The sequence below is a fragment of the Haliotis rubra genome, unplaced genomic scaffold (genome assembly GCF_003918875.1).
Source record: "Haliotis rubra isolate DU_JTF1 unplaced genomic scaffold, ASM391887v1 Scf106, whole genome shotgun sequence".
Taxonomy (NCBI): Eukaryota; Metazoa; Mollusca; class Gastropoda; order Lepetellida; family Haliotidae; genus Haliotis; species Haliotis rubra.
Window position 1 is genome coordinate 2,039,907 of NW_025764959.1, and position 14,873 is coordinate 2,054,779.

At 39.2% G+C, this 14,873-nt stretch overlaps 1 protein-coding gene and 1 long non-coding RNA gene across 4 annotated transcripts in view; one reads left to right on the forward strand and one right to left on the reverse strand.

The window, feature by feature from the left end:
• Positions 1-1,831: 1,831 nt before the first annotated feature.
• LOC124277663 (RANBP2-like and GRIP domain-containing protein 8) overlaps positions 1,832-14,873 on the forward strand; it is a 79,911-nt gene continuing 66,869 nt past the window's right edge. The window contains exons 1-4 of one of the 3 annotated variants that reach the window (XM_046713410.1): positions 1,832-2,224; positions 6,031-6,098; positions 8,497-8,610; positions 8,860-8,903. In XM_046713410.1, coding sequence (XP_046569366.1) covers positions 2,153-2,224; positions 6,031-6,098; positions 8,497-8,610; positions 8,860-8,903 — 298 coding nt within the window. In that variant the 5' untranslated portion in view covers positions 1,832-2,152. The remainder of the gene's footprint in view (positions 2,225-6,030; positions 6,099-8,496; positions 8,611-8,859; positions 8,904-14,873) is intronic. The other 2 variants (XM_046713398.1, XM_046713406.1) reach the window with 2 other exon arrangements.
• LOC124277704 lies at positions 13,011-14,003 on the reverse strand. The gene is made up of 2 exons (XR_006898897.1): positions 13,492-14,003; positions 13,011-13,073 (listed from the first exon to the last, which is right to left on the reverse strand). It is a non-coding gene; the product is annotated as an uncharacterized LOC124277704 (long non-coding RNA).

Sequence of the window (14,873 nt, forward strand, 5' to 3'; positions counted from 1 at the left end):
GATTACCTCCGGGATTCTGGCTATAAGGTTCCCTAAACAGATATCCCAGGCCTGCGTCACTTTACACAACATGCTGAGAACGAGGAACCGGAACAGTCAGATGAACCTCATAGACCGGGGAATGGGGACTGTTCACTCACCCCAGGCAAGTGGCGCTCCTACACACAGCTGCTTGATGGGGATAACCGGGGTACGAGGAACGTTACCCCACTAAAGTGTACTCTATTATTTAGGACTACTTCATTTACAAAGGAACTCTTGTTTGTTTTTTATATACACTATTTACAATCGGTAAATGCGAAAAAAAACACAATCAAAACTAACTATATACATGATGAACAAAACAAACTTTATTACAATCGTACAAGATGTATTTACAGTTACACTTAGCAATGGATGGGAAATACAAAAAAATATCAGATAAAAAAGCTTTTAAATCTTGTATTGGAAACTCATTTAAATATTTTGAAGGTAACCTTTCACATCAGTATAAAGTGCTCATGACAATATATGAGTACCAAGTTCTACTTCTTAGTTTCACTGTCCTTGCTGAGAGTCCTGAACATGTGACTGATCCTCTGAGGTGTGTGTAGGGTCCAAGAGACCGCTTGGCAGGTACAGAGATATACCTGCTGCAGCACTGGAGTCAAAGCTGGGGAAGATACCAGCCTGTTTCGCTGCTTTGCGGCGTGTTGGAGAGGGTGGTGTGCTCAGGGTGGACCTCTGGGTGGCAGCAGGTTGGTGTGGAGATGATGTGCTACCACTGGCTGCCGTTTGGCTTTTATGAAGCATCTGGGAAGATGGCGACCATTTATGTGGTCGGCGCGGACTCGATTAGGTCGTGTTGAGGTCGAGATAGGTTGACTTCAGGTCGACTCGGTCGACTCCAGGTTGAGTCCAAGTCGAGTCCAGTTCGAGTTGGTCGACTCAAGGTCGAATCGAGGTCGAGTCGAGGCCGAGTACAGATCGACTCTAAGACGAACACAGATCGGCATGTCAGGCCAGCTCGACCTTCAACTCGACCAACTCGACCTAATGTCGACCTAAACTCGACCTTTTTTCGACCTACCTCGACCTATTCTCGACCCCATCTCGGACCGAAGGTCGAGGAGGAAGTCGTGGAAAATCTTTGACATGTCAAAAACATTTCAAAAACTTGGTAGACCTGATTCGATCTGACTCGACCTGACTCGACCTAACTCGTTCTGAAACTCGACCAACTCGACCCCCAATTTGGTGTAGCGTGAGGTCGGCACTGGGACCGCACCATTAACGCCACAACTAGTTGAGCAGTTTTTACTTGGTCACTTGCAAGAAGAAGTAATTTAATACTTTAGCATTTCTTTGTGTATATTTCGCAACAAGATTGTATTGCTGCTCTAATTGTGACGTGTGCTATTTAGGAACATGAATCCTCTCAAGATGAACGGCATCAAAACAGATTTGACATTGAACTGTCCGCTGGAAAGTTTTCGTAATTTGGGGCTGGTGCTTCGGGTCCGATATCGACCGGAAATTCCCGAGGTTACACGAGTACCTACTACCGTAAAGTGGTTCGCAATTCACTTTACAACATCCAACAGCTACGGTAATAAAACATATTAAGAGGTGAACACTGAACAGTTAGTTAGTATATAACCCTAAGGATCGTAAAGGGTGCCATACCCTAACCCTAAACCCTAACCCTAAGGATCGTAAAGGGAGCAGCGAGGGCTGCGCCCGGTAGAGCATTCTAGCCAGTATATATAACTGTGTCTAATAGAAACCGATATTAGCAAGTTCCATCACACACTGTTCCGTAATAAACTGTCGTAAATAGGTCCAGTGCGAGGGTGGAAACCGGTGCGCAACGTGCGAGCGGAACGCTGTCCAATTCAAACACAAGTACGAGTCGAATGTCAATATTCACAGCGCTAGTAATCTATTTATATCCAAACACATAAAAGGAAAATGTGTTTCGTGTTTAATTAGTCATCGTTGAGATTTCGCTCTTTCAGACGCTCTATACACTACAGTGTGAAGCCATACACGTTGGTTGAGGGCCTCATTCGTGGAAAACCGTTAGTGATCACAAGAAAAATGGCGGAAAATTAAATGCGCCGCATACTCACATGTTCTGAAGAAAATAGTTGAAAGTGAGAAGCCTGAGACCATGTTTCGAACGAAGCAAGACGTCGATGGACATGCTGCAAATGTGCTGGGAAGAATCAAGAATGAAAAGGAGGTGAGAAAGAGAATAAGTTATGTCATCAAGTTTTACATATCTACGCTCTTAGAAGTCTCGAGATACCAAATAGGCCTACTTTCCATTTCATTACTTTAACTACAGTCTAATCCCGATGAGTCGAATCGCTGGGGACCAAGTAAAAGATTCGGCTTATCGATGTATTCGAGACATAGGTATGTCTATGAGGGTAGAAAAAAAAGATGATTCAATATTGAACAATTCCTTTATTCAGCACATCATATCTAAATATAGCACAACAATACATTAGGTGACATAGATAATGGATAATAATGGATAATGGAAACAAACAGTATACAAATGAGAACACATTTCAATACTAGCACAATCAAACACAAAATATATTTACCTCTTAAAATCCATGAACAAAATCTATCGGCAATCGATAGATATACGTACATGTACATGCCGCCATCTTGAATCTTATTAGCAGCACCAATTAACTTCTCATTGACTGACTTCGGCTTATGTATACAAGATTACTATTGTTTGAATCTCATGGGACCAAATTTCCATTTCGAGTCATCGTGTGTATTTATGAGACGAATAGTGTAACCGGAAATCAAATGATGACAACAATAGCAGGGAATGGTCGGGACCGACAGATACTTCGTGTTATGCATAATATTCGAGACACCGGCATTCGACTCATCGGGATTTGACTGTACTTTCAATCTTTATTATTTACTCTAAATGTAACACGTTATTCATTTATCATAGTATTACAGTATTATGATGTAGTGGAGTAGTACGAACAATAACAACAAAATTGAGAGGACTGGTGCTTCAAAAATGCGAAGTTTTGTGGACTATATTGAACATACTGAGGAATTAATAAGTTCGGATTGGTTAATTTTTCAAGAACTTTGAACGTTTGTGATAGTGGTAAAAGGAGTACTGCACTTTACCAGGTGCACTATTTCAGATTATTGTAACCCCTAACCCTAAGGATCGTAAAGGGTGTCTAACCCTAAGGATCGTAAAGGGTGCCTAACCCTAAGGATAGTAAAGGGTGCCATACCTAACCCTAAACCCAAACCCTAAGGATTGTAAAGGAGCAATTAACGCGATATAGCAAGACATCGCTGGAGACGCTGCGGGATTGCGCCCCCGTAAAGTGCATTCTAGCCGTGGTAAGAGTTCCTCCCGATCCCCCATCCCAAATGATATTTGTAAATATACTAAAATTATTAAAAAAACAACAATTACTAGAGAACTCACAAAATGACTAAAAGTCCAAAATTTATGTTAGGTTTAGGGTTGGGGGAACGAAAGGAACTGTTTCCGTGATAGTGAATGGCCTGGTTTCAATCACATCTGGTGAAAGGAAGGGAATATGGACAGGTAAATACAAAGGGAGATACAATACAATGTACTGTACATTTTTGAAGACTTGCACCTGATGTATCTAATCGGTGGGATGATTCCACACTAAAAAGTGTTTGGGGGGCTTGTAGAAATTGCAGATTCCTTCCAATTTTAGATATATCCTATTGAAATCGTGTGGTTACTGGTCTTAATACACGACTTCGTCTAGCTGATAATTTTGTGAGGCCTCCTCTTTGTTGAGAAGTAGAGACCTCACTTTAAGATGGGGAATTGTGTTGTTGGGGAACCTTGAATAGAGAAGGAAACCGTGAGCACAGAATTGTGACGTGATCCGTTTATTTCTGGAGTGCAAGTGATGCATTACAGAACAATCAATAAGATTGTATAATAACATAATATTTATAAGAATTCATATACCGTGCAATGTATCAAATAAATGAAACGGAAGTTTGATAATGTAAGATATTCATACACAGTAAGTACTTTTAAACATTAGAATTATTGCGGTAATGGCTTAACAACATTTTACAGTAAGTATGGTGTCACATGTTTTCTTATTCATAATAAACTCATACAATGAAACACATGTGACATAAAGACAATTATACATGAGTACAGGTTAATGATACACAATGTAAACAAAAGGGGCTCCTGGTGGATAGAGAGTGAGTGTGGCCGGAGGCTACTAAAAGCAATGTTCCACGAAATATCTCAATTAACTCCAGGTTTACATATATAAAAGGTAGTTTGCGTGATACGCTGCACCTAGCCTATAGTTTAACATTGTCCATTAATGACTTGATAATTAAATCAAACAACACATTACACAATATACATTACAATATGAACTCTACAAATCTGACACATTACATATTGTAAGGGGTGGTAATCATTTAGATGCGTCGCTTGTAATGAAGGGAGACAAGGTCATGTCTTAACATACCAGTCGCAAAGGCGATACAATGATTACTTTTGTGAAATACTATTTGCCATAGCAATTCTATATTGCAGTTTACAATATAGTTTAACGTAATTGACCTAAACATTGCATACAAGTCTGGAAATACACCTTGTACACATTGGTCAGAGTAACGCTTATGTTACATTATAATAAAATAACTAATTACAATAATACACCCGTATTGCATATAACCAAACACATGTATACATCAATAAGAATTAGTGAGCTGCTTACCTTGAATAGAGAAGGAAACCGTGAGCACGGAATTGTGACGTGATCCGTTTATTTCTGGAGTGCAAGTGATGGTTAGGACCTACACCTGCCCTCCATATATACCCCTTAACCCGGAACACAGTCATCTCGTGCCACGCACACAGTTTCCATACAAGATGACCAGCTCGCATGCCAAACATAAACCATCTTTGTTTTAACTGCCTATGTCCATCGTATTGACAGCTATGACCGGAGGGAAGAGTTACCTGTGCACAATAGCCCCACTGACTTTTCACATTTTATTGCACCGCAGTGCAGGCATAGATTTTCCGTGCAGTGACATGTTTGCCTAAAGCGATCACTGCGTATAATAAACCAAATGTATTGAGGGAGCATATGTTTGTACCCAAAAGAATTTAATATTATATCTATACGATCGCAAACCAAATATTTACAATAAAGCTAAATTAATCAATTATATTTTATATATATTTGCTTAATTTTAGCACGATAACACTATTTTGTGGGTTTTAAGAAACCTTCGTTGTTCCTTTGCTAATTGCATGAACACAATATATCCCATTAACTTATGAATGACAACTTTATCTTAAACACAAGCAATCATCCAATATTTAAAATTTACCAGTACATTGTGTATGAGCGTGAGTAGACATTCCCTTAAAAAATATAAACCTGTGGTATTTGCTTCTACTTAGTTCTAGTCATATCTTGCAGAGCTCCAGATAAGCTGCATATTTGCGTATAATACGCTATGGAAAATTTGAAATAAACAATAATCCTAAAAAATTTACCTTGCCAATTGAACATTTAAATCTCAGACTTTTATTCATCTCAGAATGAAACTTGTTTAACAAACGATCATAGTTTCAAATCACTATTATTGGTTTGTATTACAAGGGGGTAAGCGCAGTAGTTGGAACAGTGAAACAAATGCTTGTGCAGTACGTGATCAGTGTTAACTCAGGCCAACCCAACTTGCTCTCGGTGTTTCATTTAATGTACATTCCCCCTTGTAATACAAACTAATAATAGCGATTTGAAACTATGATCGTTTGTTAAACAACTTTTATCCTCAGTTGAATAAAATTCTGAGATTTAAATGTTCAGTTGGCAAGGTAAAATTATGAGGATTCGCAATCTTAATTTCACTTTATTTGATTTACTTTTTTGTTTAAAGTGAAATTCATCGGTACGTTTTCACTGCAAACAGACTATAAGAAGTTAATTGATAATGATTTGATCTATGTATTTTTGTTGACAGAAAAACTCAAGAGGCTACCAGATAGCAAGGCTGTATTTTTCTGTGTCTGAATATGAGGTTGCTAAAAGGTACATATGAAATGAAAGGCCTATAGTTATGAGCAAGTTATCATTGATCATTTTCATTTGTTGTATTTAGATATGTCAGGCTATAAAAAATAAATGTTATGGTTCCGATTTCCTACATTTCAGAACTAGGGTAGGTAGGTTATTTTATTTTATTTTTTTGTTTTGCAAAATATTTTTACATTACTCATGTGTCAGAAAATAAATTGAATTTATTATGTCGTGAGTAAAATTGTTAGGCTCGGTGGGAATATTTAGGGTCGATCGGGAAATCGGAACCACAAGCTTTTTTTTTTAGGCCTCAGTGTAATATATGGCCACTAGGGGTGAAGCGGTACAGTACGTATTGCGGTACAAGGCCTTCGGTCTGGACCGTTTCGGTTTGATATACTGTAATATACTGCAGTTCTACATACTGCGACTGTCTCCGTGGTGTAGTGGTTAGAGCGTCCGTCCAGAGAGCGGAAGGTTGCGGGTTCGATCCCCGACCGCGTCATACCAAAAGACGTTAAGACATGGTACTTGTTGGTCCCTGCCTGGTGCTCGGCATTAATGGGTACAACAAGGACTGGTCGGCTCGGAGTCAGTATAATGTGTCTAGGTGGGGTATTCCTGCTTCACTGCGGCATGGTATCTCAGTGGGCTAGCACTATAATACCAGCTCAAGTCTGGGCTAGTATAAGCAGCCGCACATACACACACATGCACATCGCCATATGAGCGAAATATTCTCAAGCACGACGTTAAACCCAATTTCACCTCACTTCACAAATACTGTGGTTCTACTAATACCACGATATACAGAATTTACCGTTTCACCCCTAGTGTCCACATTGCACTGGTGGTTTGAGAGTTGAGGGTTCCATCTAAGTCCCCAGCTACAGGTATGTAGAAAGGGGTCAATCAATGAATGATGTGGTCAGACTGACTGAGTTATTGATTGCATGTCTTCATGTTAATATTTTCATTGTAGGACTAATGATGTATGTCAATGATATACGATAAATATACAAAATAACAAAGCAAAGAGTGTATTTGTCTGTAAAAACATTTAATGGGCAGATTGCGTGCTGTCTTTGGCACAAGTTCGTTTTGGTAAATGTTAACATTGCTTTTGTCACAGTAGTTAACTTAAGATATTATTAATGACACAATTTTCATTTTGATAATCTTTAAAAGTTCTTCCCATCAACATTATCCAACTATCGATTTGTTTAGCCTGCACTGTTGCTTGGATATTCTATTATGGATGATGATCAGCATGTGGTCAGTTGTGTCTGTATTGTTAAAGGTCACATGCAACGTAAAACACAACTTTGCAGATTCTGATACCTTTCGGTATGGACTTACCGAAACAAAGCGTCAAAAATGCAAATTCAACTTATAAAGTTGAAAAATAACGCGATGAAAAAAAACGCGCGAAATCGGAGTTCAAACGTTTCACTAATTTTCCCCAGATTTTTCTGGGGAATACGGGTTTCAACAGCTGGGCTGCGCTCATAGCACGTGCGCAGTGAAATAGGTTCGCGCACCTTTGAAGCGGGCTGTCTGGTGAATACTCGGTGAAGGCTTTGGTGTGAGCTATTTTCATAATGTTTTGTTGATATCTCACAGGCGCGAGCTTTTTATATGTTATGACAGTAAATAAACTGTTTATATAATTTCATTTGTCTATTTCACCACACGTTCTTCTTACCGAGTCACTTTCTCAGTTCGATACTTAAAAGCAATGTCATTATTTAGCGTTGACAGAATTTCTAACTGTGATATAGATATGTCGCTGTCACAGACAAAACTCAATGTCTTGTTTTATTGACACCTGTGTGTCTGCCTGCCTGTCTGCTAATGACAATATTCAATACACAACTGCGATCACTGACCACATGCAATTTGAACTTAACACCAATCAGGCTATACACCATAAACAAAACGCATTGATTTATGGCCCGAGTTCGGTCTCTGTCACATTATGTAAGTACACAGACAGGCAGGTGTGATACTTGAACAAATGACATGTTATGATGTCTGTTGATTGCAAAATGTTATACACAAAAAATGAGCATGTACTAGTATTTACAAAACCCAACATCTCTATATATACACACACAATGAGCCGTGAAGGAGGCATCTGCTAATGAACCAGCCGTTACACTTGAGTGCACACCCACCCGCTCTGACTGGGTTCGGTATCCCGGCTGCTTCGTTTCGAGGGAGGTAAACCCAAGTACAAAATATTGCACTTTTGATTTGCGATTATACGCTTATAATTTTGTTTATTTGTTTTTTCATAATCAGCAATGCATATTATATGTCATGAAGAAGTGATAATTGTGTTTTAATTATGTTTGATTTTTTGGTTGCATGTGACCTTTAACAACGAATTGCCGCTTCTCCCCTCCAGGTACCTGTCATCATTCCTGAGTGTGAGGGAGACGGTGCCTCAGGCACACAAGCTCATGGGACACATCTTCCTTAAGACAAATGAAAAGGAAAAGGCTTTGGAATGTTACAAGAGGTAGTGCCATGTAGCATCCGTTTTGTTTCATTACAGTCTTCTTAGTTATGGACATTCTATTCTTTTAATGTCAGATGATATTTACGAGTCGCCAGTTCTTGTCACTTTACCCATACATATTGCATAACTTGGGTTTCTTATAATACTTTTCATTACACCACTATGTCCCACTTAGCAAATGACAGCAGTATTAACTTTTCAACACTGATTTAGTCAGCATGAGTGCATCTCACCACTGTATATTTTCAGGGCCCTGGAGCTTGATGGCACTCAGAAAGATTTGATCATCAAAAGTGAGTTAATTTTCAAACTTTTATCGGATTTATTAAGTTTTAGGTGTTAGCTTTGGTGGGGATTCCAACAGGCAAGACCAAGTCAGTTTATGGTCTAGCTGACTTGTCTGCTGATCCAGTGCTATATGTGTTAGACCACCAGTATTGCTGTGTTGTTCAATTTCAAAGATACTGGGCCCTATTCTCGAAAGGATCCTAGCCCTAGGATATCCTAACTTTGATCCTAAGGTCTAGGATAGGTGTCCTACCTTATTCCCGAAAAGTATCATAGCGCTAGGATATCCTAACTTAGGACAAATAATAGGATAGGTTCTGACTTGTCCTAAGTCTATCTTAGTGGAAGTCAACATGGTGTGGTTCTTGTTTGTTCACCAATTTTGACGTTGTCAAACAAAATAACTCGCCTAAATTACATTTGAATTTACAACAGCACACAGTTTGGATGAGTTAAGAAGAGTTTTTTTAGTTTATATTATCAATTTATTGGTAAAGAATAAACACACTTGTTGCAATGCACATATTCTTTAGATCTTCAAAAGAGATTTGTTCAATTCTTACCTATTCTCGGCCATTTAATCACAACATTGCTCTTTTCTGTCACATTGCCGTGAAATGTCAAGCTCAACTGTTTATAACTATAATTAATTATAATTTCTTCTAGATCTACGAAGTCCACCAAAAGCTGAATTTCACCGCTTTCAAGCTTTTTACTTCGATTTCTAGTCTTACCATTTATCTTGTAAACGAGAATGTAGTTGGGTTTTTATGGAATGAATCATGGGTAATATTTAGGTGAATCCGCAACTCAGTGAATGTTTTTCTATCTCACCTACTGAAGAGCTCGCTATCCTAGCTAGGATCGGTAGCTCAAATTAGGACAGGGATAGGATCGTTTCGAGAATGGGTCTTATCCTAACGGTATCCTAACTCCTGTCCTAACTAGTTAGGATCTGTCTTAGCTAGTACACTTTCGAGAATAGGCACCCCGTATTTTACCTTTTGAGTGAGAAACGAATATTACTGAGTGCGGCGTCAAACTAAACTCCCTCATTCCCTGAGTGAGAAACGTTTTGATATTTCATTTACTTGTGAGGGATATAGTATTCGACTCTGTCCGTCCGAACCGTTGACTAGATTCTGTTCATATTTGGCACCTGGGTCCCAGTCAGGTTTGGTGACCTTGACCTTTATTTCAAGGTCACAAGGGGTGTTTAAAGTCTTGCCCTTGTCAGCGAGATACCTCAGGAACCATTCTCTGGATTGACTTCATATTTGACACCAAGCTTCATCTGGGGACGGCACAGGGCCCAGTTAATTTTGGTGACCGTCACATGATTTTTCAAGGTCACGGTGACACTTCGAAGATTTCAGCATGTGTTTGTTAACCTGCATGTTAAGATTGTCAGCAAGATATGTCAAGAACGGTTCACTGGATTTTTTAATAGACTTTCAAGACTTCTCTTGAATGTTTTTTGATAAGCAATTTCATTATCATTATCTTTGCATATTTCATACACCACGACATTCATGTCATGGTCAAAGTGAGTCTTGAATATGTTTGTGTGTTTGAACAGCTACAGAGCAAGATATCAAGAGAGGTTGACTCATGTTTTTGTTGACATTTAACTTCATTTTAAACTAACCGACCTTCACTTTCATTACTTTTTTAGTTTGATTTGATAATTTGCGGCAGGGGATTATGTCGCCTTAGTGACGTCTGCTCGTTCATATTTGAACTTACCTAGTAATGTGTGATTGTTGTGAAGTACTAGTGATGGACGGAGGAAACAAGGTCCTATATATTGTTACTACAGTCGTGACCCGTTTATCCGGGCGCTTATGGTTTTCTTGAAATTGTCCGGTTAAACGAATTTCCGGATATCTGAACCACGGAAGATATGTAAAAAGACATACAAAGAAACGAACTTAATAGACCTCAGAGGTAATCATCAACAAATAAACATAAACATACATCTTGTAAACATCTTGTCAAATAAAGTATTCAAGTCAATAACATGTGCGAACATACCTGTACATGCATCTGTCTGTCAAATGCTAGCAACCAATCACGAAACAGTTCTGATGTCCTCCACGCGTTCGCCTTGTTCCTGTACCTAACATAAACTCCCGGATTAAAGTCACAACCAAAACAACGGGGACGTCTTGCCTTGCCAATCACAACTGTTAGGGTGCGCAATTCCACTCAGTAAAATACGTGTGTAAACTTTACTGACAGCTGCTCAGCCATCCTGATATACGAGAAAAAAATGCATATAATTTAGCGTTTTGTATTTGAAAATGACCGTCAGGTTATCTTTGCTATATGAGATGTGTCAGCTCCCTAAGGATCTGAAAGGTTGCCATACCCTAACCCTAAGGATTGGAACTCAATATTTACTGTCTTTACTAACAAAGTCATCTTCTCTTGTTCGTTCATGCAAAGTGATATGTAATGTCATTTTCTTACCCCTGAAAAAAAGTTTCACGAAAGTGTAACCCGTAGATAAGCCAACACCAAAACTGGACCTCAAAGATACTGCTTATCTACAGTAATATATGGTATCCAGAAAGTTTGACAATTGCACGACGTGAAAATAACCTACCGAAATTGTGGATAGTAAGCACAGGGCTCGAAAATTCCACTCGTCCGCTCGTATTGACGAGTAAAAATTTGTTTCAGGCAAGTGAAAAACATAATTTGCCTACAGGACGAGTACGTTTTCTGACCCAACTATTTTTCAAAACAATAAGTTTAACATAGTATAATTCCCGATTAGCAGTATTTTCAAATTCTCCGAAAACTAACCGCAAAGTTTAAGTCTTGATGTTCGTTTGGTATCCTTTTTCAACATATCGCGTGGTTTTGTAACCTAAGTGCTCCGAATATCCTGACTGGCTATAATTAATAAACTGACCAATGAGAAAAATCGTCACAACATGAATGTTGTCGGATCAGCTTGAAAATTGGGAATTCCCTACTTGTTATTACCGTAATCAAAGTAACGATGTTTCGAGATAATAATTAAACAAATTTAATAAACCGAAGAATAAAATCAATAACAGTACTCATAAAAGTTGTCTACAGAACAGAACATTTTATTCTCTAAAAACCCACCCACGGTGGTACATGAGAATATAAAGATATACAATTTAACATAAGTATACAATCAAGATGGCGGATAATAGAGTAGTTAGATAGAGTATTATTATCACAATTCGTTTACAATTTCAGGGCATTTGACAAGGCATTTAAAAATTTAGCTAGGTTTTTCAAATGCTTTGGTTTCTTTATTGAAAATAGTCGTTTCAGTTTGAACAGATTAGGCCATTCGTAGTAATAATTTGGAATATACATTATCTGCTGTTGGAGAAGAGCTTCGCATTTAAAAAGGTAATGGAATTCGTCCCCAACAGACGGAGAGTCGCAAAGTTTACAGAGTCTATTTTCTCTAAGAGTGTTGTACCAGCGTCCTGTTGTCACAATGCGAGATAAACCAAAGGTGGTGTTGAAATAAATATAATTTATTTCAAAACAAAATGAAATGGAAAATCAAGAAAAGTTAAAATATTCAGCTTGCACACCCCTTTCTCACCTCAAATACATTCATCCAAACATCTCAGTCATATATCACTCAAATACACCTTCAGTACATCACTCAAATACACACTCAGTACTCCATTACACCAGCGGTACCCAATACACTCATACTCCTATACACAATACACAAATCAAATATAGGCATACAAATGAAACATTTACAAAAATGTAATATTCCAGTCCATATCTATTTGACGATCGGCTCCTATACAGGAGGTTGCACAGATTAATGGTATGTACAGTTCACGTCCTCACGAACACGGTCACACCCTGTCTGACGATACCCTGAGGCTACCCTGCCCTCCATACTTGTCACTGGACAACGTCCGGTCACAACACTGGTGAGAGGCACTGGTGAGAGGCATCGCTTAGCTGGTCAGCATACTTGGAGTTGACCCGCCACACTCAACCGGCAATACCTTGAGGCTACCCTGCCCTCCATACTTGGCACTGGACAACGTCCGGTCACAACACTGGTGAGAGGCATCACTTCGCTGGTCAGCATACTTGGTGTTGACCCGCCACACTCAACTAGCCAGCACACAGGCCGTCAAGCCAATACGGCCCCGACACTACACAAAGACAAAGTACTTGTTACACACACTTGTTTACGTCTTGAGCGTCACATACTCAATGTACACTAATCATTCAATTCACAATTCGAATGATTATACACACTTACTACTCGAGTGTAATATACTCAATACACAATCATTCAACACAATACAGAGTATTAAATACTAAGAATGATAATACACAGAGCAATGTCAGCATAATTACACTTAGAATAACATACACGTGTTATTCAACACAGACAAGTGATTATGCCTATACATACTCACTACAGTGACCAACAATTGCCATGTTTACATTTCGCCTGAGTGATGTTTAAATATCAACCTATGACCGACACTGTGCTATTCAATTCAACATTATGGACATAAAAATACAATCTAACAATTTCCATAATTAAATGCAAAATTTACTCACGCCATGATAATTTTCCTGGCTCAGCTTTCACACCGTCGCTCCGCTCTATCATATCACGATTGCACCCGTCACATCAAACCGTCCACTTTTATGACTAAGTCGCAGAAACTGCCTGCTTTTCACGTGCAATATCACTTCGCACACAGCCCAACTGCACGTACACTCACTCAACCGACACATACAGTTCAACCACACTATAAGAAACATCCAACGTATATACAGCTCAACCACATGTGATCTTGACACACCTCCCATCCTTGATAATTATTTGCAAAATAATTATATACACTAGGACAGATCACATTGGAGTTTTGAATACAGGAAAATAAACTCACGGTGGACACCGGCTCATGAGATCGGCCCCGACATTCTCCACACCCTTCACCGCTCTGATACAGAATCTGTACGGCTGCAAAGCTAAGGCCCACCTCATAACTCGCCCGTTTGCCAACTTAGCCTTGGTCATCCACACTAGAGGCTGGTGATCTGTCTCTAACAGAAATTCCCTCCCATACAAAACCGGCTCAATTTCTGTACACCCCACACAATAGCCAAACACTCTTTCTCAATGGTAGAATATGCCTTCTCTCGGTCCAGCAACTTCCGACTGACATACATAATGGGAAACTTCTCACCCTCATGTTCTTGTAATAGCACTGCTCCAATGCCAACATCTGATGCATCTGTCCGCAACAGAAATGTCTTTTCCAAATCCGGCAACTTTAGAATTGGTGCACTTGCCATGAGCTTCTTCAACGTCTGGAATGCCTGTTCCTGACTATCAGTCCAAACAACAACATTAGGCTTACCCTTCTTTGTCAAATCTGTCAGTGGAACTGCAATGGCTGCAAAGTTTGGAATAAACCGCCTGTAGTAACCAGTTAAACCAATCAAAGATCTCACCTGTTTCTTTGTGGTTGGTCGTGACAATTCCAAGATTGCTGCTAACTTCTTACTGTCAGGAGAAATATTACCTTGACCGACAATATGTCCCAGGAATGGTATAGTATGGTACCCAATCATCACTTTTGAGGGTCTGGCAGTGATATTGTACTGACGTAACCGACTGAAAATAGCTCTCAGACTTACCATGTGATCTGCCCATCTATCAGTTCATTCAATCACATCATCAATGTAACTGTCTACATGATCTACCCCTCTAAGGACTTTCCTCATTAACCTTGTGAAGACTGCTGAAGCATTAACCATACCAAACGGCATAACTGTCCACTGATATAGCCCATCTGGAGTGATAAACGCTGTATATGCCTTACTTTCCTCCTCCATCGGAATCTGCCAATAAGCTTTACTGATATCAAACTTAGACAGATACTGACACTTACTAAGCCTTGCAAAGAGACTTTCTGCCAAAGTGACTGGTT